Source organism: Elaeis guineensis, chromosome 1 (genome assembly GCF_000442705.2).
Source record: "Elaeis guineensis isolate ETL-2024a chromosome 1, EG11, whole genome shotgun sequence".
NCBI classification, from domain to species: Eukaryota; Viridiplantae; Streptophyta; class Magnoliopsida; order Arecales; family Arecaceae; genus Elaeis; species Elaeis guineensis.
The window spans coordinates 101,339,887-101,366,606 of NC_025993.2; the positions used below are offsets into that span (position 1 = coordinate 101,339,887).

At 35.4% G+C, this 26,720-nt stretch overlaps 2 protein-coding genes and 1 pseudogene across 3 annotated transcripts; 2 read left to right on the plus strand and 1 right to left on the minus strand.

Moving 5' to 3' along the window:
• The first annotated feature begins 4,030 nt into the window (after window positions 1-4,030).
• LOC105060763 (DNA-directed RNA polymerases IV and V subunit 4) lies at window positions 4,031-11,846 on the plus strand. Of its 2 annotated transcripts, none has more exons than XM_010944602.3 (10): window positions 4,031-4,246; window positions 7,312-7,392; window positions 8,312-8,452; window positions 8,580-8,699; window positions 9,122-9,233; window positions 9,327-9,404; window positions 9,516-9,549; window positions 9,628-9,696; window positions 10,984-11,087; window positions 11,558-11,846. In XM_010944602.3, the coding sequence occupies exons 1-9, from the start codon at window positions 4,171-4,173 to the stop codon at window positions 11,056-11,058; spliced, it is 786 nt and encodes a 261-aa protein (XP_010942904.1). In that variant the 5' UTR covers window positions 4,031-4,170; the 3' UTR covers window positions 11,059-11,087; window positions 11,558-11,846. The 2 variants fall into 2 exon arrangements, with proteins under 2 accessions (XP_010942904.1, XP_010942906.1); XM_010944604.3 differs by having other exon boundaries at window positions 11,542-11,775.
• Window positions 11,847-15,462: 3,616 nt separating this feature from the next.
• LOC140856413 (ethylene-responsive transcription factor 3-like) lies at window positions 15,463-16,165 on the minus strand (annotated as a pseudogene).
• Window positions 16,166-17,907: 1,742 nt separating this feature from the next.
• LOC105060764 (vacuolar protein sorting-associated protein 32 homolog 2) lies at window positions 17,908-26,682 on the plus strand. Its single transcript, XM_010944605.4, has 8 exons — window positions 17,908-18,138; window positions 18,324-18,421; window positions 22,468-22,567; window positions 23,060-23,145; window positions 23,265-23,356; window positions 23,744-23,858; window positions 23,955-24,153; window positions 26,402-26,682. Exons 2-7 carry the CDS (start codon window positions 18,350-18,352, stop codon window positions 24,147-24,149), a joined length of 660 nt encoding a protein of 219 aa, XP_010942907.1. The 5' UTR covers window positions 17,908-18,138; window positions 18,324-18,349; the 3' UTR covers window positions 24,150-24,153; window positions 26,402-26,682.
• Window positions 26,683-26,720: the final 38 nt, after the last annotated feature.

Below are 26,720 nucleotides of genomic sequence, written 5' to 3' on the forward strand. Positions count from 1 at the left end.
ACGGCAATCAAATACAATCTAGGGAAAAATGTGTTTTTGTACAATAAAGTTTGGATATACTAGCAATCAAGTGAATAAAATTTTGAACTTATCAATTTGAATAATAAAATAGTCAAACCGATCAATTTCAGAAAAACGGGCCGACGGAGCTCAACACCATTTGCCTGATTTGTCATGTGACCCCATGTGTATGCTAATGAGCTTTGACGTGGCATAGAACTTACTGGCATGATTAGAAGGTACTGATGTGGCTTCTAATATTAATGAAAATAGTTATTTGTGATTCAGATGAATGGTCGGAGCCTCTTTTTTTCCCATCTTTCCGTTGTCTTTATCTACGGCTTCAAGGAGCAAGCAAGGTTAATGGAGATGGAAAGGAGAAAGCAAAGAAGAAGCCATACTTTGCAGGCAAGCAAGGTTAATGGAGATGGAAAGGGGAAAGCAAAGAAGAAGCCATACTTTGCAGGCATGAACCTAAAATTCCATGCTTTCTCCTTCTTTGATCCCTTCTAATCTATGGATGTAATCATCTAGCTTTAGTTCGGCCTCTTCATCAACAAACAAAGTTTCACCTCCATCCCGATGTCTGCTCCATCTGAGAAGAACAATGTTGGTCCAAAAAAATACAACTGCAATGTGTTTGTTTGACAGTGGATATCGTGGACTAAAAACAATCTTGATAGGAGGTTTGTAGGCTGTCCTAAATATCATGTAAGTATGCTTTAATAATCAGATGTCCTATTTCTTAAATATTCATTATTTTTTATTTATCGGATGGTTTGATTGTGTAGGATGAGGAGTTATATTGTGGATATTTTGAATGGATAGACCCTCCTATGTGTTCTCGATCAATGATGGTGATTCTTAAATTACGTGATGAAATTTAGATTTTAAGAAGGAAAAATAAAAATTTGCGGACTTCTACTAATCAAACCAGGCTTGCTACAACTGAGAATGAAGCACATAGGCTTCATCAAGTTGAGGTGCAGCTGATTGAAAAGTTATAGAAATCAGAGGCTCGACTTGAGAGATTTGGAAAAATGGTTCTATTTACATTGTTTGTATCAGTAGCTGTATTTTTGTGGCTGATAATGTTGGGATGCGTAGGAGTTTTATGCATCCATTTCAAAATTTTACAGCAGAAGAATATTAGATTAAACTATTTAATCTACAAATGCATGCATAAGATCTGATCTTAAAATTCCTACAAACGAAACTATGACATGAATTTACATGCATAAAAATCTAAATTTAAAACAACAAGTATGTGAATAAAAAATCAGCATATTGTGATAGATCTAATCTACCATAGTGAGAATTTCGAACTCAATACTTGAGCGTAGATAGTCAAACTCCAAGATCAAAAATATGGATATGAAAGTCCTCACTGGTCACTTACAACCGTATAAGCATTTGGCCTCTACGGATGGTTCACATGAAATCCTTAGATCGATCAGCCCTCTATAGGAGTGCTAGCTCGCGCAGTCGGCTTCTGATGATTAATCTGGTTTGATCTCCTTCGATCACCTCGGATCTTTTCGATGTCGAAGATAGATCAGAGAAGGTTAATGAAAGATAGAGAAAAATCAGATAAAGACTCTTCTCTTTGATTTTTTTCCTCATCCAGAAACCCTAGAACTATTTTAGATCTCTCATCGGAGAGGAGATAGATCTCCTTCTTTGCACATGCTAAGAAGGTAGAAACCCACCCGAAACCTCATACCCTAAAAGATATATTTGGCTCTTCTTTTTCTCTGGTATCTCACGGTAAAACTCAAAGTTCACTTGGCACAAAAAATCATAACCATTTTATGGTTGTCTCACAAAACAAACTTGGATGAGATAAGGAGTTATTTGATTCGAATTCAAACTCCCTTTGAATTTTAAATCAAATGCCACTTAACCAATGCATATCCAGATGAAAGAAAAGGTCGACCAAGGCTTTTTGGTGTAGAAAAAATCAGAATTTATTTCCTTTTGTTGCATATATTGGGCACCCTTCACAAGGGGCCAGTGTGTGGGAGGATATAGATCAACATAGGTTTTGAAATTCAAACTACTTTGAATTCAAAACCAATCCAACCTAATCCTATCACTAATAGGTGATAATAGGAGGCTTTGGCATGGATTATTCAGTGCACAAAATAATTTGTGCGATGAAAGAAGGCCTGGAGAGAAGGGGAGGTGCAAAGAGAGAGAGAGTTTCATTCATATGGGACTCTAAGATTTAACCAATTAGATTTTTTTCAAATCCAATCCAATTAGACTCAAATAAAATATAATAAATCTAATCTAATTAGGCTCCCATAATCTCAATTAAATCTGATTAAATCAGTGAATTAATTGAGCCATAGATCCGATCATCCTGAACATCTTTCTCAGTGTTATCTGCAAACTTACACTCATTTTTATCAAAATTATCAGTAGCAGTATCAAAATACTTCTTAGTAACATTATCCATATCTATGACTTTAGGTATATCCAATTGATGTTCAACATAAAGATACACTGTACCTCCATTGTTGACTTGATTAAATGTCTCAAAAATTTGTTGGTCACAATATAAAAGTCTAAGGCTACGCTTCAAATCTCCTTCCTAGTATCCCATAGTGTACTTTGTCTATATTATTATTGTAACCCAACTTATTTAACTTATCAATAATACTAAAATATGATACTTTATCAACATCAATATCATCTACCTCTACCACTGATCTATCAACATAATCAAATGTAAGATGGTTAATAAATAATTCATCATGATGAATAACAACTATAACAACTACATCCATGCTGCAAACTATTAAAAAAATACATGTAAATATCTACTAATTGTCACAATTATATAAAAACTAGGGCTTACCTTAATCAATTAGTAATTACTGTAAATCCTTTGCCAGAATAACAGGTCTATTTCAATTGTCACAAAGGACATAGGTAGGATTACAAATGTAATAGAAAAAGTAGATGAAATATAAATAATTGTCTGAATGAGAACAGACAGTATTAACTAAATTGATCCTTGGATAAATATCCAATGACATGCATTATAATCCACTATTCAGAAGACTGTTTAGCATAAAAAATTAGGAGACTACTCTCAAATCATACAAAGAAAGAATTATTTCTGAATAAAATACAGGATCCTACAAACAAACATATATTTTTAAATCTGTACCTTCCAACTTACCGCAGAACCTTCAATCAATGATGGTGGGATTCTAAAAGGGAATAGATAGGTTTTTCCTTTTACCAATGAAGAGGCAAGCTTGTCGCATAAAGACGAGGTTGGCACCGTAATGAAGAAGCAAACATCAAACATGGAGAAGACGAGGGATCTAGAGTTTTGGATGGAGGTCATACGAAGCGAGGCAATTCAAATCACAAACAATCTTTTCCATTAATATTAGAAGCCACGTCAGCACTTTCTAACCATATCAGCAAATTCTGTGCCATATCAAAATTTATTAGCATGTACCTAGAGTCACTTGACAAACTGAGCAAACGGCATTGAGTTCCGTCAATCTATTTTTCTGAAATTGATTGATTTGATCATTTTATTGATCAAATTGACAAGTTCGAAATTTTATACACTCGATAGTTAGTATATTCAAATTTTATTATATAAAAATATATTATTTTTTAAAATTTATAAATAGATTTGAGGTGAATAAATATAAAAATTCGATATTCTGATTGTACTAAATTAAAATTTAAAATAATATAAAAATTTTTAAATAATTTATTTTTAGATATAAGCAACTTGGTACACTAAAGAATAGATATTAGAAGGGTGCATATCTGGTAATTGAGAGTGCGCATATCAACTAAGATCATGACCGTCCATACTGTGTGAGTCTCGGGTTACGAGGAGTGAAAGGTCCCATCACTCTCCGGTTAGGGGGCCGGCATGTCAGCACAACTTTTTTTTTTGGTTACATGTCACCACAACTATTTGCTAGTTATCTCGACGCTTAGGTAGCTCCAGAAGAGTAATCTTACCTCCGATTGTCAGGTGCGGTGACCCCGATTTCTGTGCATGAAAGGCCGATCTCAGTGTGGACACCAAAACAAAGAACCCGGCAACGATTCTCAAATCCCCTCAAAATTCGGCTTCAGGGTTTGGACGGAGAAGTTGCTCTCCGTTGAGCCCTAGCCCGAGCTCCAGCAATGGCGGAGAAAGGGGGAAAGAATTTCTCCTCGGAGAAAGGGAAGACGCCTTCAAACTTGGCGGCATCAAAGGAAGGTCAGATCCTCTCTGCTTTTGTCCCTCTGCGATTGTCCTTAAACTTGGAAGTTTTTCGAACGAAATCTACGAAGGCAGTAGGGGGAAAAGGCAGCGACTTTGCTTTCATTCGCAGGAAGCGATCTGGGATTCTTGAACCGGTTTCTTTTTCTTTTTATTATGAAATTTTCCATTGAAGATGAGTTAATATGGTGTGGTGTGTGGTTTTTGGATGAAATTTTAGGGTTTTTGGTTTGAGAGTAGTTTGAGAAACTTGTGTTTGATGATAAATTTGTGTGGTTTAACAATAAAGCATTGATTTGTAATAGATTATTTGTCTGTGTACGTTGGCCTCTCTCAATGCAGGTTGGTTTGGTGAAGAAAAATGATTTTTTTTAAAAAAAATTTACCAATTCTTTAAACACTTAATTTTGGTAACAATCTCATCCATGCCTTTTCTTTTCTCTCCTTACGACATTATTATCTTATTCGTTTTTTCGTTATAAGACTTGTCTGGAAATAGCGCAACAAAGAAGAATATGCCTTATGGCTATGGAATAGTGCTTACGCACTCGCTTGAAACCATTTTGCCCTTTAATATTTCTGCTGAGTTTGTGCAGGCCTTCACATTTCGATCCGTCATCTTCTCTACGTGGCACGCTAGCATGTCTTACACTAGAGCCAGCATTGTCTAAATGCTTAATTCGAATGCCATTCCCTACACAATAAATGTGAACTTGCGTATGGATACTCATGTTCCTTCTTATTGGTAGCCAAACTCAATGAAATCAGTAGGAGGAATCGAACTGGTAGTTGCTGGTTCGGCACGGCACAATCGATACATGTCTAAATGGTTATGGACTGGTCCAACTCATATACAAGACCGAACTTAGGAACCATCCCGGTTTTGCGCTAGTACAAAATGGTGCATCTTGATATGGGCGGTTCGAGATGGTTAGGCAGACCGTGACAGTAGCTTCTGCCATCACAGTTGAATTCTAGTAATAACTTTAAGTGTCATGGGCAATTTTACAAGAGCCAGTCAAAATGCCGTTCATTGTACCACAACTATAAGACATTGCACAAGCATTGGCCACCTTTATATTCTCGTTGTCCTCTTGCCCCACAAACCGCATGTCGGTCACCTTTTTGTCTATGAGCTCCATTCCCTCATGCTGTCACACTTTTGAGTTCAAATCTAGTCCATTCATCTTTTAAGACTATCTGAGTTTTGTTTAATGTAGTCATACCAAACCATGAGACAAGAGTATGTAGTGCCACTGAACTGTTATTGACTTCTTGATGATCATAACATCTGTTGCACAAGGCTAATTAGCCAAGTAGTGGCATGCCTCATGGTATTGCTTTGCACTGAGATGACTAAACATGTTTCATCTCACAAGCATTGGACCACACTCATCTTCAAGCACTCATTTGCAATAATCCGATGTTTGCATCCATGATATGCCTTCTTTACAGTTTCATGCTGCAAAAAATTTTCCATCCAAGCACTTGTTTTGGTTGTCTCACTTTATGCTTGCTTTGTTTGTGTTAAAGATAATGTCATGACATTGTACCCCATAATCAACCTTATTAATGAATCAAGTACATCATGCTGATTGCATCAGTTATGCTGTGTACTATATAATTCTTTGACATCATATTTGTATGCAACTCCTCCTGACTGTTTTCTAAAAATCAACATGCTTCAAACTTACAAATTCTTCATTACGATGAATAATGAAAACTGCATGAGAAAACACTTTGTAGAAATATTGATGCTGCTATCTCACTACAAGAAAAATTGGTAGCCATCAACCGATTGCCATTTGTTCGCCTTTGAGCATACGCTTCCAGTTTGCATCATTCACTCTGCAACTTATCAACATCTGCTCCACTTTAAATTGCTTAGTCCTACAGGCTAGCTCAATCATTGTCTAACATTCTCTAGTGCTGAGCTCAATGTCTATATTACCTCAAGCAATGAAATTTGATGTCCTTTAACATCTCACTAACTAACTAACACTCTTCATTATTCCCTCCTGTCATAGGAGATTGATGATTAGATGTCAACCTGTAATAATTATTAACCACTTCAGCTTTAAATTTACCACTTCTATTGGAGGTCACAAAGTGTGCTCTACTACCAATTCAGTACAGGTGTTCTTATTTGTTTTTTTTTTTTGGTTGTTGTATCACATGGTGTCCTTTCTAGAAGGACAAAACTTACATGGTAGTCTTATGGGTGGCCTTTTTTCACTCTGCCACTCAAAAAATGGTTGACCTCGTAAGAGTTAAGACCATTACCGCTTTTTGCCACTTGTTTATTTTCCTGTTGTAAGCTGTGCAGGCATGCATTGACCTAAATGTAATGCTCATATACTATTCTTGAGCATGCATGCTCATGTTGCTTGTTTAATGCACTGTTATTTATGCGTTGATGAATCAATTGGCATTTCATCTTACATGCCAATGCTCTCCCATTCATTTAGAGAGCATACAGCCATGTGATCCAGACAAATCAATCTCTTTGAGCCACCTTGCTTGTTGCCATGCATTCTCTTTAGCAAATTTATGTGAGTTCAGTGAACCTCCCTATTAAATTGATAGATCAAGTTTGCAATGCTTACCGATCAAATCCAAAAGATTTGACGACCAGAACAACACTGCTGGAATCACTCTTTGGTAAACATGTTGTCAATATTGCAAAAACCACTTTCCAAACACACAAAGAATAATTGTTATAATAATCTCAACATTCTAGAAGAAAATAAAATATTAGCATTTGAAATTATTCCATTTTATAATCTATGTTGCATTGCTTGTTGCTGTTCACTAGTGTAGTAAGAAGGAAAGGGTTTCCTATTATAGCTTTTTGTATTCTTGGAGTATCTATCAGTAAGGCTGAACATATTTCAGGTCTAGTTTGTGCAGACTCTTGGCATTATATGGCAATAACAAGTGGGGTGTTTGTGTGTCTTTAAAATTTTGTGGCAGAAATGCAAAGCTCTTTCTATAAAGGTTTTCTGACCTTGGTTTGACTGAGGCCAACTTCTTGCTTTTAAAGGTGAGCCATTTGCATGCAGGATCCCTTAAGGGAAAGGACAGTGTTCCTGTGAATAAGACGAGGCACATCCAGTTAGACGACTCAGATTCTGAGTATGAAGGTAGGTATTTATATTTCTTTATAATCTAGTGTTATTTTATAAGGTTTAAGGTGGTATTTTGACATCTTCCCCTCTTAACATATTGCTACAGTCTAGAATACGTGTAATTAGTAGTTTACTGTTACTTTTTTGCTATCCCTGTCAAGGCATCATTTTTGAATCAAAAAATTCACAGATAGACAACCATCAAGGCCAGCAATGCAGTTTTTATTGTTGCTTGTAGGATTTGATAAGAACCATATCTATTGGATGAAGATATCCATCCCTACCATGGAATACACAATATACTGATGGAGTTCACCAACTGGATCTTCATATATGCAAATGCTATGTAATTTTCCACATATTTGCATCCTCAATGCTATAAGAGAGTGAATCCATTGATAAAGGGGGTGACCTCATCAGTCCATAGATGTTCCTCTCAATATAGTGGCAGGAATTGTTTCAGAAGTTACACATTTGCTATCAATCTAAATGCCTAATGCAATATGGTGCTTGTGTCGTGCTGAGTCTCATCTCTATGAATGATTTCCTTTTTTTATTTTCTTAAAAATACACTGCTCTTGATTCTCTCTCTTCATATAACTCTTTAGAAACATAAGGAGATAAATAATAGCCACATCAACCAAATTTGGGATGGCCAATTTGAGAGTGCATCGACCATTTTATGTACATGTGGCAAAAAATCTAATTGAATATTCCTTTTCCTTTATTTGAGATCATAGAAATGCATCAGACACTTTTACCTCTTTATTCTTTAGTCACATGCACCTGGACATGCCAACTTAGTTGCTGCATGTTGAATACTCTCTTCCCAAAATTTTATCACCTGAAAAGGCTTCAAGCAAGAGTCCATCATCTGAGCAGTTAAATTGGTGAAAAATGCTCTTATATTGCATGCACTAAATTTTTTTCTTAGGTTTTGTTGATGAAAGAAGTCCAGCTTCATCAAAGGCAAGTGGAAAGGCATCATCTGACCTGAAATCTGGCAAAAAGAAGGTCTCATTTGAAAGCCTGAAGACAGGAAGGAAGACTTCGTTCGAGACCCCAGCTGCTAAAGGTTTGAATTTTCCTCTTATTTTTGGTGTCTCAGATGCATGCCCTTTTTCACATGGTGAATCATGCTTTAGATAAACAGTTTGCAGATGGTGACAAGTTCCTTTCTTGCATCTTGTTAAAATTTTCAGGGGATTGGGGCAAAGGAGGAAAGGATTTTAATGCAGGGAAGGCTGGGGGAAAGGGCAGCTTACCACGAGCAACAGCTGTAAAGCCTCGCCTAACAGAAATAGAACTGAAACTTGAACTAGGTCGTATTTCTCTTATAACTCAATGTGCTGTTTTGTCACATTCTTTGTCTTGTTGAATATGATTCCATTGATTTCATGAGGTTGAATGTGAAAATCATGTTGTAATAGAGGCAAAAATTGTGTAATTAGTAGACTATTTCTCCATTCCTGCTTAAAGGATATGAACTCGGCTCAAAAGGTTCCAAGCATGGCTCCAATACGAGTACCCTGTTCTGGACCCTAAAAGGTGTCCAATTTGGAGTAGGCATTGGGTTGAAGATCAATGACAATTTATGAAGTGACACACCGTCCCCTCTTTTCTGTCTGTCTTTGTATCCCTTGTTGCTCGATGTTTTGTCAGTTTTGATATATAGCTGATCAGCTATTTGTTTTTATACTTTCTCAATTTGCTGACATTCTTTTGTTATTAAAATTTCTTGTAGAACTCCCCAAGAATGCTAGATTGTTGATGGACTGTGAAGCAGCAGAAATTTTACAAGAAATCGAGGAGCACAAGACCATCTTATCAGAAGACCCAAAAGTTAAATTTCCAGAGTAACTATCCTTTCTCCTCGCATGCTTACTTTTCAGATATGTTGAGTCATTTCTTGCTGATTTGAATATTGACGACAGTAATTCTTCTCTCAGGTCATTTAACAAAGTATTGCAGTATACCAAATTTGGTAGCCATTATATTAATAGCCAGTCTGCGAGAAAAGTCCTAGAGTATCCTATATTTGTCTTCTTCCTCTTTCAGTGGATTTAATCTAATAATGAATTGTCTGTCATCTTCTCCAATGAACAATCTGACTGTTAATCCATTAACTCAACTTCCAGGACTCTCAAAATAAATGGGGTCAATGATGGCGAGGTTCGGATCTCAATTATTATGTTCTTCTGTGTAAGTATCATGTATATTTTTTGTAATCATGGTTCCCTCTTGATACAGATATGTATGATTGGAAACATTTGCCCAGAGACCGTTGAGGAGGTTTATGCTCTTTTACCATCCTTGAAGGTATGAGTCATGTTGTAACTGCTTGTTTTGCCATATCAGTGAAGAACGATTAGTCATTTCTTATGTTCCCATAGAATTGACTCTGGATTATCTAGAATTTACAGATAATGCTGCCACTACAAACTATATAAAATATAAATTAGCTATCTGTTGTTATGGTGCAAGACAAAATAATTAAGGTGTTGATTTTGAGCTTTTAGGTATTATGTGTATTTGTTTCTTTATTTAATAAAGCATAGAGTTTTCATACTAACAAACATAAGAGACTTCTTAGACATCAGTACTATTGGAGATAGGGATGGCAAAATCGACCCAACCCAATGGGTATGCACCCTATCCAAACCCGATCAAACCTGAAACATAGGGTTTGATCGGGTTTGGGTAAAACCCGAAAACTGCAGCACGGGTATGGGTAGGGTATGGGTAGTGCTGTTTTCTACCTAAACCCGAACCCGAACCCGAACCCGACCCAAACCTACAGGTATGGGTAATATCCGAACCCATATTCGAATATATATGTTTATAATTCTGTTTTGGTAATTCGATTTTGGTTGATAATATGTATAAAATTATTTTAGTTATTTATATGTTCTATGTTGAATTGTAATTCTATTTCTATGTTTGATTTCTATGAATTTGGACTTATAAATTATGTTCTATGTTGAATTGGTAATTTTGTTTTGATTGATAATATGCATAAAATTATTTTGATTGTTTATTTTTTTTGGGTATGGGATAGGCATGGGGCGGGTATGAGTTGGGTATGGGGAAATGGGTTACCCGTGGATATCTCCGAACCCATTGGGTATGGGGATGGGTATTTCTTTTCTTATTCGATCGGGTATCGGGTAGGGTTTGGGTATAGGATATTAAGTTCGAGTTTGGGGATGGGTAGTACAATATTCGATCCAAACCCGACCCATTGCCATCCCTAATTGGAGACACGATCCAGCATGTATCTTCTCTGGCATAGTGGTAGATTAATTAGGTACTGGTCGAGATGGCCTTTTCTGGTGTGTATTGCATTTGTAGAATAAGAAAGAGGTTATACGTAAAAGGTTATGACTTTTTCTACCTTATTATCAATAAAATTGGTGTATCTTTTAGTGAAGGGTTTGATTGTTGACAGAAGTTACCTTTTGTGTTTTTAGGCTACTTGATTTTTGACATTGCTCTGACACTCTATGCTTAATCTTTGGTCTTAATTGTAGTTCTTTAATCTTCTCTGTTTTATATTGTCACATCCTTTAAATCTCTGAAATTTAAAATTTCTTTATTTCTTTATAGGTGAATAAACATAAGAATGAAGAACCAATCAAAGAGGTGCTAGCTAGTCTTGCAAAGGTCAAGACTTCCAAGTAAATCCTCTTCAAGACATGCAGAAATCCACTGTAAGCATTCATTCCTTAATTTCTTGCTATTCTAGCTTACTTTTCTAGTCAAATGAGGGTCTGATCCAAATCCCATCTGCTTAGCAAGATATCTGATCGATCTCAGTATTTAATCATCTGCAATAAAATATGCTTTCAAGAACTGAATAAATATGATACAATTTTTGAAGGGAACATGGAGCAAAAAACCGAAAAGAAGAGATCTATTGCATGCATTTGGAACTCATTGAATTAATAGATTATCTTTTTTTTAAAAGAGCTTTTGAATATCATAGGCTATAAATGATCGGTGCTTGTATTGTTAAATGGATTTTGTTTATTTTTTCATGGTGCAAGTGTTCTTGAATTTCTCCTTGTGATACCCCACCCCTTCGGGCCATTTGCAATAATTTCCTTCTCTCGCACCTGGTCCTGCAGTCTTTTTGTCTTTCACCTGCATTTGTTTGTCCATCAGCTATGACTCTATGCAGGATTTGGCTGAGACATGATGATCAGCAGTAAGTCAAGCCGAGCAACCAAAGCGCATCAGTGGAGACAATTGACATTTTTGGTCTCTTATGAACTGGAAATTTTGTACATCAGGGAATTTCAGTGAGAATGGTAGGTTTTTCCGTAAATCTAAACCTGGCAGTTTTTGAGAGGATGGTACTTTCTGGGAGTTGTATATATTCTGTTTTATGTAGCTTTTCATGCTTATCATGGTTCAACTTCAAGAACTTGGATTAAGATGAAATTGGTCAAATTACTGGTTGTAGACTATTGTTGCACCTGTTCTTGCTTGTACCTCAATTCAATCTAGCACTCGAAGGGAAAAAATATTTTTCCCCTATAGAGGAGGGCCGTAAAGATAAACTAGTTTCATTTGTGCATTCACCATGATTTGTCTGTGCTACTTTCATACAAGTTCTACTAAAACCAGATTTGGCTCAAGTGTTGATTTGCAGAAACGGAAACCAAGACTTGTACTGACTTTAGTCAGAAGCCTCTAAAATAAAAGCATCTAATAAAATTGTGATGCTTCTGTGTAAGACTAAATGTTGTAATTTGTAACATCATTGTTTATTTGGACTCGTGTGAAAGATCGAAATTATTGTTTAAATCTGTAATCATAGCTTGATTATATTATTGACCCTCGGAGCGACTTCTTAAAATTAGACGATCTGATGCCTCTGAAAATTTAAGACATTTTTGGGATGTGAAAAAAAAAAAAAGTTGACTCAGATTACTTAAATCCTGATCTATTAACCACACAAGGTTCCTCCAACAGAGTCTAAACGAGGGAAATATTAACGTGGTGACTTTTCAATCTGAAGGTGCCTCATTGGTGCTCCTTTGAGTGTGTTGACAGTTAATTTGCCTGAACTATGGATGGATGGAGATACGTAATAACCTGAAAAATGTTAAAATGTACTGCGGCAAGGCAGAGGACGCAATGCTCAACCAGAGAAATGAAAGGATGCAATGCTACTGGTCTCATGTTTATTCGTCTACCCAGCCATTCCTCATGAAATCTTTCTCCAGGGTGGGAAGTTTCTATAGGGATAAATGGTTGGAACCCACCTTGGGGAGGGAAAATCAAGTTAATTATAAGTTCGATATTACGGCACAAGTCTTAGAATGCCTAATCCACCATTTATGGCTATGGACATGGCATTGCATGCTTTATTCTCTATTTGGTACAAAGGGTGGATTGTAGAAAGAATGGATAGAGAAGAGGATGGATGGATTTTTCATTCATTTGATGAAACATAGAAAGATGGCTAAAAAAGACTCTCTCTTTTATTTGGTATAGGAAGAATGAGAAGAAGGATGGATGGTATTTATATAATACTTTACAAAATCATCGTTTAATAAAAATATTATTATTATTAATTTATAATCTATAATTAAATAAAAAATTATATAAATATTTAATTTAATACATAATTTTATAAATTAGTTATATAAATGCTAATTAATTTATAATTTAATTTAAATAGTTAATTAAAAAATAATAAATATAAACAAAGAAATAAAAGATAATTTAATTATTTAATTATAATTATGAAAATTATATATTAAAATTAAAATAATAACTAATAAAATTTAGTAGTATATGATTAATATTATATATAAAAATATATATAAATAATATGAATAAAAAAATAAAATAGTATTATATTTTTATAAAAAAAATTAATGAGAAATAATTTCATCAATTCTAAAATCCATCTGCTTCATCCTTTCAATTTGAAAGAATATAAAATGATGGATCAGGATAGATGGATAATTTTTTCTTTATAAATGACCGTTGGTTGTGATTGAATTTTGATCCTTGAAAAAGAAAAGCAAAAAAAAAAAAATGCTAACCAGCGATGTCCTACATAACAAATAAGATAGCTGGGACTTCTCAGTCTAGAAAATTCCAATCATCTTGGTTTGATGGAAGTCCACATCACTGTGCTCGATAAATCATGCAACATCAAGTATCGTCTATCAAGGCCCGGAGGCAGATCATGTGGATGTTGTAATGTCCTGCTCTGTTTCTACCATGAAGTTCACAAAATTATTGAGCTCTTGAACCCGACAACCGGAGAATCCCTAACTATACCGAAGCATTTACTTGGGGTCACTCCCTGGGATTTGAATCAGGGATGAAGGAATTCGAAGTTATACACTTCTATCATGCCAAATTTTTGAATTCTAGCAACTCTGGTATGAGGTGTGAGGTCTACACGCTTGGCGCCAGCTCTGGGAGGCAAATTGGCAAAATCGATTAAATGGCTTTATGCAATGGAGTTTCTGTAGATGGAGCTACGTATTGGGTTGCAGAAGGAGGCTACAGCGGTATCTAAAACTCGAAAACTTCACTCCGATTCCACTGCCCCATGCTGGAAGGTCTATTTCTGGTGTTTCTCTTGTAGAGTTAGAAGGCAACCTCTTTTGGTGTTTTATCCACGTCCAATTGCAGTTCTAGGGTCAGAAAGAGATGAAGATATGGATGTTGGTTGAATAAACCAAAGGGATATTTGATTGGGAAGAATGAGATCTGGAATCAAAATTGAAATAAGTGACTCTCATTCCAACCGTTTAATTGGAAAGAATCTCATTTCGATTCCGATTTTAGAATGAAATGAGAATAGCTCAATCTATATAGAACTCAATCCCTACTCTTTTCTATGGATTCAAATTTCTATTCTAATTTCGATTTCGATTTCGATTCTGGTTATGAACTAAATATTTTAAAAAATTTGATCATTTCGATTCCGATTTTAAACCATTTCGATTCTTATTTTTATTTTAATTTCATTTACGAACTAAATACCTTTCAAATGGATTCACAAATATATAAACCATCGTCGTGCCAACGTGTTTTCCTGGACGTCCATGGCTCCTGTTAGTTCAAAACAAGGTCTTGGTGCAAAAGTATCCGGTTCTCGGTTACTGTGAAGTTACAAGTAATAAAGGTGGTTTGGAGGAGGTGTACGTACCATGATGATCAAATAATGTCCATTGCCTATTTTCATATGCAAAACTTAATTCCATTGCGAACGCTGAATTCTTCATAGGTGATATGACTGGCCTTTGGACTGGTGTGTTTTGGTTGATCCATGCTAGATTTCATTTGGACAAAAGTTAATTATTTGTGAAATGTGGCCTTGAGTTAAATGTGCAAAATTGTGTTCTGTTCCTCTTATAACAAACGCTAAACATATGTTATCTTGATTGCAAGTATGCTATCCAGCAAAAATGTTAGCTATTAGAAATGTCATTATATTCAAAGCAATTTTAGTAATATTTTAGTACTATAGTTGAAAATAGACCTTATACACTAAATAAAAAATAAAATTTTTTTGTAGCAGTCATAAGGCTATTACTAAATGTTTTCTTGTTTTTGCTTTTACAACTGTGGTTGAAAATAGACCTTGTACAACAAATAAAAAACCAAAAACTTTTATGGTAGTAATGAGGCTATTTGCGGATGTTTTCTTATTTTTGCTTCTTTAGGTTGAGACACAAATGGTATGAGTTTCCATTTTATATTCTCTAAAACTAGATAACGAAGATATTCATTAGCTAGCCAAATGATAATGATTTTTTTTAAGTATAATATCAAATCATAAGTTGAACAATGTTATCATTATATTTGAATCTAAATTGCCATAATCACCTATTTTAAGTAAAGGTGCATTTGGTTAACAAAAAAAAAATATATATATATATTTTTATTTTTTAATTTTTAAAAAATAAAAATCAAAAAGCAACGTTTGATAACACTATAAAAAATAAAAATCAAAAAAATAAAAATAATTAATTTTTATGAAAAATATTTTTTTTACTTTTTAAATTTTATTTTTGTTTCTTCCCGACTTACTTCGACTCATCCCGATGTGCGCTACCTCCCCTTCGCCCTTCCCCTTCTCTTCCCCTCCCTTTGGCTCTTTGCCTGTCTGGTCGGTGAGCACCGTCGATCAATGGGGTCGTGGTCGTCGAGCAGCGAAAGAAGGTTGAGATCGAACGACTGAGGCGAATGACGGTAAACGCATGCGATATCCCCGATATCGTCGTCCACGACGGAGGACGAGAAATCACAGTCGTTGTGCAAGCCCTCATTGGGGAGGACGCGCGGTGGATCGACCTTCGACTCTTGAGCTGAGACCTGAGGGGAGTGGCGGGAGAGCACCGGGGCCTGCTGAAGGACTCCACGGTGTTGCTGTGGCTGCTGGAGGCCGGCCACTGCGGCGGTGGTTGGCACTGGCGAGGGTAGGGGGTGTGGGGAAAGGCGGCTACGATGGCGGTGGGGGAGGAGAAGATAGGGAGGGGGATGGCTGGGAAGGGAGGGCACAGGGTGGGAAAATTAGTCTTGATCTTACAGCCACGGAGGCTGATGGTGGTGACATCGTAGGCATGGGCGGCCTCCTCGGTGGAGTCGAAAGTGCCGAGCCAGACGTGCATCTTCTTGCTGGATTGCGGATCTTCATTGCGAACTGCCCCCATGGTCTCTTTTGAACGTCGCGGAACCGGACCTTCGAGCCTGATCCAGATTCAATTATTGCCTCTGCCACTATCGGGGCTGCGCCAGCTCTCCCCTTCCGCATCACTGTTCGGAGGAAAGAAAGGAGGGAGAGTGGAGGAGACGCAAATGAAGGTTTGGGGCAATGTAAAAGAGGAGATGGAGAGAGGAAGGTCTGGAGTTGAGAAGGAGAGGAGAAGGTTATTACAATTAGTTACCAAACATATTTTTTATTTTATAGTAAAAATAAAAAAATATTTTTTAAAAATAAAAAAATCAAAAAGTATAATCAAATGTGTCCTAAATAAATCTTAATTAATTCGCACTTTACTCCAACTGAGTGTAATAGAGGAACCTCTCCCAGTCCTAAAAGCATGTTCATTAAATAAGAGGAATGAAGAAAGGTATTGGATCTTATACACAATATCCACAATAATACACTGCTGCTGTTTATGCTTCATCAACTTAAAAATAATTTATGCTTTATAAAACAATCTATAAGTAATTTTTTTTTTCCCTACATATAAAATAATTTTGCTTTTCATCTCTACATGGTTTGAAGCCCTTGTGTATATATAATAACAACTATGGAAAAATATTAAATATAAAAGAAACTTATTTTATTTTTATCCTTATAGACTCAGGTTTTTCTTTGAAAATGTTTCAAGACGATGCCCGTTATGTGCTCATGAAAAATTCATCAAGCACATGATTATTAATTTGACACCTCTATAATTAACATAATAAAGTTGGAAAATTACATCAACCATTCCTTGCAATACAAGAATTATTTGAATAGTCCAATACAGAGTTCCAATTGCTCATCTTTAATCCAAAATAGACACCCCACAAATATAAACAGTACTATTAATAATTATATAATTAATATTTAAATATATATATGTAATACTTATATTAAGGTATATATATATATATATATATATATATATATATATTCATTTTTTTTATAAAAAAAGTTCTTTTAAACCTGCAAGGACTGGGTGTAGAAAATGTTAGGAAAATTATTATAGGGACACTTTTGTGAAAAAAACTATAAAAGCAAAAGTAAAATGGGTTATTGTTGTAAAATCTTAAAAGGATATAAATTATAGAGAATTAGAGATAAACTTCCAGCTATATTTTCAACTTATAAGTAGTTACCCATTTGAATTTCAAATAAAAATGACTACTCATTTGAAATATAAATTAAAAGTAACTATCCATTTTAACTGAAATAATCTTTATACTCTTATATCCTTTAAAATAATGTGGTATTATATTATTAGAGTATAGTATTTCTTTATAATAAGATAGTATGATATTATATTAATATAGTATTACTTTATAATAATATAATGTTGCTTTATTGTATTATATTAGTGTAGTATTTTTTTATAATAATGTAGTATTACTTTATCGTATTATATTAATATAGTATTTTTTATAATAAAATAGTATTATATTGTCATAATATACTATTTCTTTATTATAGTATTACTTTACAATAATGCAGCGCTGCTTTATAATAGTATAGTATAATTTTATAATAGTATAGTATTACTTTATAATAATATATGTTGCTTCATAATAATGTATTATAATTTTATAATAATATAATATTATTTTATAATAATATATATTATTTTATAATTTAAAAATAATTAGATTATTTTATATTTATTTAGATAATTATTTTTAAGTTATATTTTAAATGAATAATTATTTTTACTTAAAAGTCAAGTAGTTAGTTATTTTTAAATTTAAATTGGAAGGAGTAATTTTTCTGGTTTTCCTTGTAAATTAACAAGAACATCCTGTCCCTTGATCACGTTTAGGTCTCCCTTGCATACCTCCGTACCAATCCATATCGGAAAGAGTAGGGGACATCGACCGGAAAAAGGACGCCTTTTTGTTCCCCTCCTTTTTTTTTCCCCGTGGGGGATTTCAGATCCCTCCCCCGTCTTTTCTCCAGTGACATACAAATCCTCGCCTCGCCCCCGCTCGACCCCCAGACGCGGCCGATCCCAATCTCCCCTTGGTCGCGTTATCGTGGCGTAGGTGGGTTTCTTTTAGCGATTATTCAACGATTTCTCATAGAAAAATTTCCTTTTTTATTTTTTTTCTTTGTTTTTTTCCTAAAATTGATCGGTGCAATGCGGTGTTATCTTTTTGGATCAATTATTTATTTAGGGTTATGGTTTGGATGGGGTTCTTAGAGATTAATTGGTTTTTTCCTCCCGCAGAGTTGAGCTTTTAGAAGCTGGCAACCATGTTTAATAGGCTCTTCGGAAAGCCCAAGGAGCAGGCCAATGCTCTGACCACTCTCGAGAAGTTGCATGAGGTATGTTCTGATAGAGTTTTGTTAAGTTTTTTTTTTTGTTTTGTTTTTATTTGCTTGTAAAATAATTTTGATGTTATACTGACATGGATTTTGGAATTGTAGCATAACTGGGTACATAGTAATCTTATGGAAGATTCTTACTTAAGTTGGTCGGATGTTACTTCAAACTGATTGTTCTCGGAACTTTTGTCTTTGTTAATGGGAGAATTCCTTTTCTTTCATAAATATACTCTTCTGTTATCAAAAGTGCTCGTAATTTTTTTGTTTCCTTTTAAGCTGACCAAAAGTACTGGCTATGATTGGCAGGTTTAACAAGATCATAGGTCTAAGAATATATATATATATATTTTTTCACATTAATATTCCATATGAGCAACAATGCCATACCACTGATATTGACTATGTATGACCAACACATCCTTTATCATCTGGGTTGTTTAATGCTCTCAATGAATGTTATTTGGGATACCTTCGGGGATCAAACTTTAGCTAGATAGAACTCATTCTCTAGTTCCATGGACAAGCTCAGTTTTTTTATGTTGTGATTTTGGTTTTAAGGAGGGTTTGCCAACCCAGTCTCGGAGGGAGTTCTGCCTGGCGATTGGTTTGGCACAATATGGATCCATACTGTGCTGCTTCGGCATGTACTGACAGGAGAGATTTAGAGAGAGGAGAGAAAGGAAAGAGAGAGATAGAGAGGGAGGGAGAGGGAGAGGGAGAGGGAGAGGGAGAGGGAGCCGGAGGAAGGGAGGGAAAGAAAGGGCCAAGAGGCTATCACGTCAAGTCGGACAGAGAGGGAGAGAGGGAGAGGAAGGGAGGGAGAGATCCTGTCTTTCAGAGGCGGAGAGGGAGGGGGAGGGGGAGGGAGAGGGAGGAAGGGTGTACCTCATTGGCAGTGCAGCGTTGTTCAGCATCATCATCGAGCACCACGAACAGATGCCCTTAGTGCTTTGAGGGAGGGGAATGGGCGCAGCAATTGAAATGAAAAAAAAATAAGCCAAAGTTGCAGAGGCTGGGTGATTTATATACCGAATCGTGTCGGGAGCTGGTTTGGTACCCCCTGAAGTGGTTGGTTCGGCATGGTTCAGAATACCAGTTTTGGCTTAGTATCAGAAATTAAAACCAGATTATTTCTGATTTTCTCGGAATCAATCTGAAACCAAGGTCGGTTTACAGATATCAGCGCAAACAAACCGGCAAGACTATATCTACAGTAAACAAGCAAAGATGATCTCACATCACATAATAAGATAACCGGCAAGACTATACCTAGTGTCTCAACACCAAGCTTCTCTAAAAAAATAACTGCAGTCTTTTGCCATGGATCTCGCACATGATCTCACATCACATAATAGGATAGAAGAGAAAACTCACTCATATTTTATTAACTTGGTTATCTGTCTTAAAAGTGAATATATATGACCAGGTGTGGTTATGAGGCTCCTCAAGCCCCAAGGAATCCTTTTTAATTCTATAGAACTCAATTACAAAAAGAAAATACAATAAATGATGAAAAATATCTTTTTTTTTTTGCCTGATAGGACTTATAACTTGGCCAGCAATCTTTCCGAAAAGAGAGATGAGTTAAACGTGGTCCCAAAAGCTATCAATATTCATGTCTGAATTGAATTGGCTGCAAAATTGAAAGTTTATTATGTGCAAATTTGTCAACACCTTCCACTATTTGTTTTTTCACTATTTTCGCTATTTCTCCCTCATCTGGATTCCAATTGATGCGAGTTAAAATGGCACTAGAGAGCTTATTCAAGTGATAGATGTGACGGAAGTGGTTTGATAGCCAACCACCCAAGTGTTCTGTTCAAGCTTTCTTTGTGGACTAATGAGCGCAACTTTAGCTTTCAAAAGGTGATTTGTCCTCAAACTGTCACCAAACTAGAGTAGTCCTTTTTCTTTTTCTGATAAAGATGAACAGTTCATATAAGTCTAGTTTGAGTAATCCAACAAAATCAGAAAACAAAACATCCCTAAAAGCTCTCGGAGCACCCGTCGTGTTGGTTCATAGGACGTCCATTGCGTGTTGAGCTATAAAGGAGGTGACCCAATCCACCGCACTATTCGCCTCTTGGTAGACATGCCTGAGTACCAAGGAGGTGCAGCCCATAAAAGACTCCAATGAACATGCTTCACCTGTACATCCAATCCGTCAATTCAGGCAAGCATTGGGTAGGTAATGTACTACTGAAACAATCTAATGGATCCGAATCAATCATTGGAAGCTGAAGGCAGCATTTTTTTCTTCGGTTGAATGATCTTGCATGGGTTTTGGGTGTTCTGTTACTGCATCATGTCTCGAACATGAATTAGACCTGACTATAAACCAAATATTTAAGCTTTCAGTCATGGGTTCAGGTAGTGATGAGTCTTCCATCATTCCCGTGTAAAGGACATGCTAATACCCAGGATGATAAAATCTAATGATTGTTCAACATAAGGGTTGCCCAACACAACCATGACCATTTGTTCACATAACCTTTTATTATGAAAATAAAACACACTTGATTAAATTTGATTTTCATATAAGGAAATTAAATTTAACCTAATTTGGTTGCAACATAGTTGAATCGACTTATTTTGTTCTCTCCTAATGAAACCCTTGCATGTTCTCTGTCCGCCAATCCTCATTGCAAATAAAATAATGGGGAATGCTAGTTAGCAATACACAACCGATAGAATTAATTCATCATAACTGCATTTTCTCTGTTTATATATCCATTTGCAGATCCATTTTCCCAATTTTCATGCAATAATATTTATGGATATTCTTGTGTAGGTTTCCTGTCATTTGTATCCATTTTCTTAAATAGGAGCAACCCACTTGCATTTGTTTTACCTTTTATGATACTTGGAAAATATAAATTTGATAAACTGTCAAGCAGCCACCAATAGAGAAACATGCGGAGAGTATAGAAGTACTTGCATGGAAACTGCTTTTAGGTGCCAGATGCAACTTTTATCACATCTCTCTGCCCTTTTGTATCCTTTCTTTGTTGGAAATTCAAAAGGCACTGAAGTGGAACTATGAGAAAAAATAAAGATTAAATAAGTTGCTCTGATTAGCTCAGGAAAGAAATGTTGATGATAAAGCAAGCTTTTAAAGAAGAGTGCTAGCTACAATGGGAAGGTAGAGGGTAACAGAATTTTAGTAAACTTGACATATGGATGAACTTGAGCATACGTTGTAAAGCATGCACTTGCTAATTCTTACATTGTTTAGATACATAGAGATCTGCAGGAACAACTAGTGCTATTCTCTAGCACATGCTATGCACGTGAGTGCATATATGTTGAGACTTCAAAAGCATTTAGAGAATATATGTTGAACTCTTAAAAGCATGAATAGCTATGACCTTATTATCCTGAAAATTCAGTCCTGTTCATTAGAAAGTCCAAAAGTCAGCATGAAATGTGACCTATCCATTGCTAGATATATTTTTTCTTACGATTGAAATCCAGATTTCTCTCCCTTTGGAAAGAATTTCTAGATTTATTAAAAGAGAAGAAATCTATTAAAACCTTTTTGGGATTTGTGCATGAAGAGTTAGAGGGCCAGACTGGCTTCTTAGAGAGTTCTATTTTTCATATAGATTATTATGAGCAGGGAATAGAAGGTGGAATGTCCTCGAGAGTTTGCAAGTTTCCAAAACTTTCTTTGAATTATTTTAAGAGAGAGAAGTCTAAATTGGTCGAGGTGCAGATTTTTTTTTGCTTTGTCTGAGATTTCTGAGTAGGGAGTTTAGAGTCTGATTCCCCTCCTTTACTAAGAGTAGTTCTAGGACAACCACTTATGCGCACCTTTATGCGTCTACTCCTAATATTGGCAACTAACCTGCATATATGTTTGGCTTTCGTGCCTGTTCACTTGTACATTCATGTAGTTCACTTGTACATTCATTCAGTTCTCTTTTGTATTCATATAACTTGTGTACATATTCTAATTCTGTGTCATGCAAGTCATGAAAGTACAAATCATACTCTTGATTAGGAAAAATTATCTAAACTGCTGCTATGCTTTATGAATGTTTTAGACACTTGAAATGCTCGAGAAAAAAGAGAAAGTTCTCGAGAAAAAAGTTGCTGCAGAAGTTGAAAAGGCCAAGGAATTCACAAGAGCAAAGAACAAAAGAGGTATGCTTTTTAATTGTACATATAGTCAACATACATATACAAAATACACACATGCATACATGCAACACTGTGAAATATCATGAAGCATAGCTTTAGTCAGCCAATATATTTGCCTGAACTTCATGTTCATGTTTTAGATTCATGTAACATGCACTCTAGGTCATTGAGTGCATGAATGGGAAGTTCCAGGAAGAAGGAAAGAAAAGGTCCAGAGATCATTAATGCTGACTTTTGCATTATTTTTCAAAGAGAACAATATATCTGTGCGATGTTTTTTTTTTTTTTTTGTGTTCTCAAATGCCTGCCAGTAACTCTTCTTAGAAGAGATTATCCTAGGATGCTTAGGGTATATTTATAATTCCCCAACTTCTCTATGGACTGATAAATTAGCAGGAATTTATCATTCTTTTATATTTTGGAAGTTTTCATCAATGATATACATATTGCTATATGTGTATCCTCTCTGAAATTTTGCTTTGGATTTTATATTAGCTGCAATACAGTGTCTGAAGAGGAAAAGGCTCTATGAGCAACAAATGGAGCAACTTGGAAATTTCCAATTGAGGATTCATGATCAGGTACCTTTTCTAAGTCAAGCAGTTCTTTCATTGCTTCAGAGAGTGCCTGGTTAATCTATTCTGGGAGTACTACTTATGAAGTTGATACTTAAATTTTGTTGGATTGTTTATCACTATAGATGATAATGCTAGAAGGTGCAAAAGCTACAACTGAAACTGTTGATGCGTTGAGAACTGGGGCAGCAGCAATGAAGGCTATGCAGAAAGCAACGTGAGCAGCTTTGTCTTATACTCCATTGAACTTTTGATTATTCATGTTCTTAGGTAACTGTTTTATAGGGATACAGAGCATGTTATTGGAAACCTCATGTGTCAGCAATTTTTCCAACATCTTTATTTCCGGATCTTAATGCATAATAAATATAATTTTTTTGTTGTCTAATCCTACCTGAAAGATAAATCTTGCATGAAGTGGAACATTTAGAATTTCTGCCTAGAGAATGAATAATATTTTTTTCTTTTAATTATCTGGTGATGGCTTTCAACCTATAACTTTTTGAATATTTTGTTACATTTCCCAGCTTCAAATAATTTACTATCATAATGTTAACATTTATGTTAATGGAGGAATTTGACCTGATGCTTATTAATTTTTCAGTAACATTGATGATGTAGACAAGACTATGGATGAAATCAACGAGCAGACAGAGAACATGAAGCAGATCCAAGAAGCACTTTCCGCTCCTATTGGAGCAGCAGCTGATTTTGATGAAGTAATCATATCCCCTCACTTCTTCCCCCTCTGATATATTTTGCTGTTCTATTTTTGTCCTGTCATGATATATCCAATGTATATTTTGCCATGGCAGGATGAACTGGAAGCAGAACTTGAGGAGTTGGAGGGAGCTGAGTTGGAGGAACAACTTCTTCAACCTACTACAATTGCTCCTGCTGCACCAGCACAGTATGTTCCAGCAGGAAGACGGCCAACTCGCCCTGCTCCACAGAAAAATACAGCTGAAGAGGATGAACTTGCAGCACTACAAGCTGAAATGGCTATGTAGTCAGGTATTTTTCTTTCTCACATCTATGCCATAGACATCAGAGTTTCACATTTTAACAGTTATCAAATGTTTGATCTTCAGTTAGCACTATAAGAAACCATACTTTTGTGATGAAGTGGAATCTCAAAGTCTGTTGTTTGAGCTAGACAAGATGTGAGGCTAAAGAAGACTTCTTCCATGGTGCTTGGTTATTTGGCTTTGCTTTTATATTTTTTTCAACAGCTTCATGCTGGAAGTTTATTAAATTTTTTTTGAGACTACTTATAATGAACATGCAAACGTGCATGGCTGCTACCTATTTTGGACAGGGAGAAATTCAGCTAAATTCTAAATTTTAAAAAAAGATTCAAAATTAATTAGTTTTAATTTGGAAAAAAAAGTTATTGCAAGCAAAAGGTTGTTGGTTTGGAAACCAATAAAGCTAAAGACTTTTTAGGATGAGAGTTTGGGTGAGGTGGAAGATTGGCAGGGAATCCTAGAGATAATGGAGTTATGATTAGGACACTGAGATTAAGAGCAGGAACAACATTTAACAGATAAATCTAATTGAGTGTATTATGGGAATTTGCAAGTTGGTATATTCAGAGTTGATATATTGTTAGGATTATACCTTTAAATGATCAATTAGAATTGATGAATCAGATGATTCAATAACTAGTTATAAATCCTAGTGCTTGTGCGTACATATAGATTTTAGTGTCTCAAATTCCCGAGTCCGACTTTAGTGAGCTCAAAACTTATCTCCCAAGATTTATGTTTAACCCTAAGAAAATTAGTTAATTGAATTATTTATTATAATTCATCATTGAATATTTTAAAAGTTTACTTCCAGCATAATTAAATCCGTTTTCATGATTCTCCAGACTTTTTTCTTCCAAGACTTCTAGTACCCTTTTCTCATAGCAGCCCACATTGCACCATCTCCATATATAACTAGATAAACGACAGATGATATGCTGGCTTTTGGGTGTCCATGTGCTGAATTCCTGTCTTTTCCTTGATCTTTAGGAGGAATTGTTTTCAGTTAGCATAATCGACTTTGCTAGTTTTCTTTATTTATTTTATTTATTTTTTGGTAGGTGGTTTTCTTTTATTTTGGTTATGTTTTTGTTTCTTCATGATATATTTTAGTAATGGAGAAGTAGATGAAGATATTAATTGCGCTGTCTAAAGAATGGTTGCTAGCATAGTCTTGCTAGCCTGATAAATATTATGGATAACTGGGTAATCGTACAACAATCTATGGATTAAAGACCGCACCCCCTTGCAAATTCTACCAAGTGCCAACAAGTAATAGTTGCTTGATGTTAGGTGATGACATTTGGGGGTAGTTCTTTTACTGAAGAAATGCACTATATGGTGCTTACTAGAGATGTATGTAGAAGTTTTGAAGCCAATATAACCTAGTTAATTGTTTGCAAAATAAATGACAATCAGCTTGTATGTGTTTAGCCCTTTCTTTTGAGGCTGTAATTTAAAGCAATTTATGTGGCACTTTTGTTTTAATTACATAAAGTTATGGCAGAAAACATGTATTCCAAGGTCACTTAGCAGGGTATGGAAACCAAAAAAAAAAAGCTTTATTGGTTATGCTTTTTGCTTCATATGGTGAACTTGGTGTAGTGGAGAAAGGGATTATGGGAGAAAATGGACCTGCATAGTCTGTTCTAAGTGAAAATATAAATGTCATCCTTGGACTCCCTTCTCCCTTTGGCATCTTAATGCAATAGTCAGACATTAATACAGCTACTACATGTTTTTGATTGCTACTATTAGGAAGAGAAGGCAGTGAATTGGCAAATTTAGGAAATCTTACCATTTTCCTGTGCTCCTAATCTTATCAATATGGTAACCCAGTTTAAACAAATTACTGAAATCTTCCACATGGTCGAGTATGGAAAAATCCTTTACAACTAAAATCTTCCATATGGTTGAGCATGGAAAAATCCTTTACAACTAAAATCTTCCATATGGTTGAGCGTGGAAAAATCCTTTACAACTAATGACTTAGTAGCTTCTTCCATATGGCTAATTTTTTTGGGGTAGTTGTCTGCCTCTGCAAAGCCATCCCTTTTTTACAGCATATTCAGATGTTCCCAGAAAAGGGGGCTTGGGAAGTTTTGCCTATCGGTTTGCTTGCGATTACCTTTTGAAATGGAAGGATAACCAATATTTTTGATGTCATATTGGAAATTTACAAACAACTGAATTTTCTAATCTTTTTCTTTTTTATTTTTTTTTATTTTCTGCAGATCTGATTCTAGAGATACACAGTACTGTACAAGTGGTTGGTTGTACTTTATAATGGAGTCTGCTCCATATTGCAACATTACATTTCTGGTGTGTATACTTTTTGCAAAATGTTATTGGCAGAGAGAAATGATCATTTAGTTAGCTTCTTATTCTATTTATGGGTGCACTGTGCTCTCTCTTGTAATCACACGTCTTTCAGGAACATTTGTTTGTCGGCATGATCATATATCTTTTCTAGCCTGTTCTAAAATTATCAAAACACATGGAGTTGTTCAAAACAGCAACAGGTGTTGTTTGTGAACCCCTCGGGTGTGTGTT

Coding starts and splice junctions, on each gene's coding strand:
- LOC105060763 (XM_010944602.3), top strand. CDS start 4,171: ATGGCGGAGAAAGGGGGAAAGAATTTCTCCTCGGAGAAAGGGAAGACG. Junction 8,453..8,579: donor CGAGACCCCAGCTGCTAAAG/GTTTGAATTTTC, acceptor TAAAATTTTCAG/GGGATTGGGGCAAAGGAGGA. Junction 9,550..9,627: donor ATGGGGTCAATGATGGCGAG/GTTCGGATCTCA, acceptor CTCTTGATACAG/ATATGTATGATTGGAAACAT.
- LOC105060764 (XM_010944605.4), top strand. CDS start 18,350: ATGTTTAATAGGCTCTTCGGAAAGCCCAAGGAGCAGGCCAATGCTCTG. Junction 18,422..22,467: donor CTCTCGAGAAGTTGCATGAG/GTATGTTCTGAT, acceptor TGAATGTTTTAG/ACACTTGAAATGCTCGAGAA. Junction 22,568..23,059: donor AAGAGCAAAGAACAAAAGAG/GTATGCTTTTTA, acceptor ATTTTATATTAG/CTGCAATACAGTGTCTGAAG.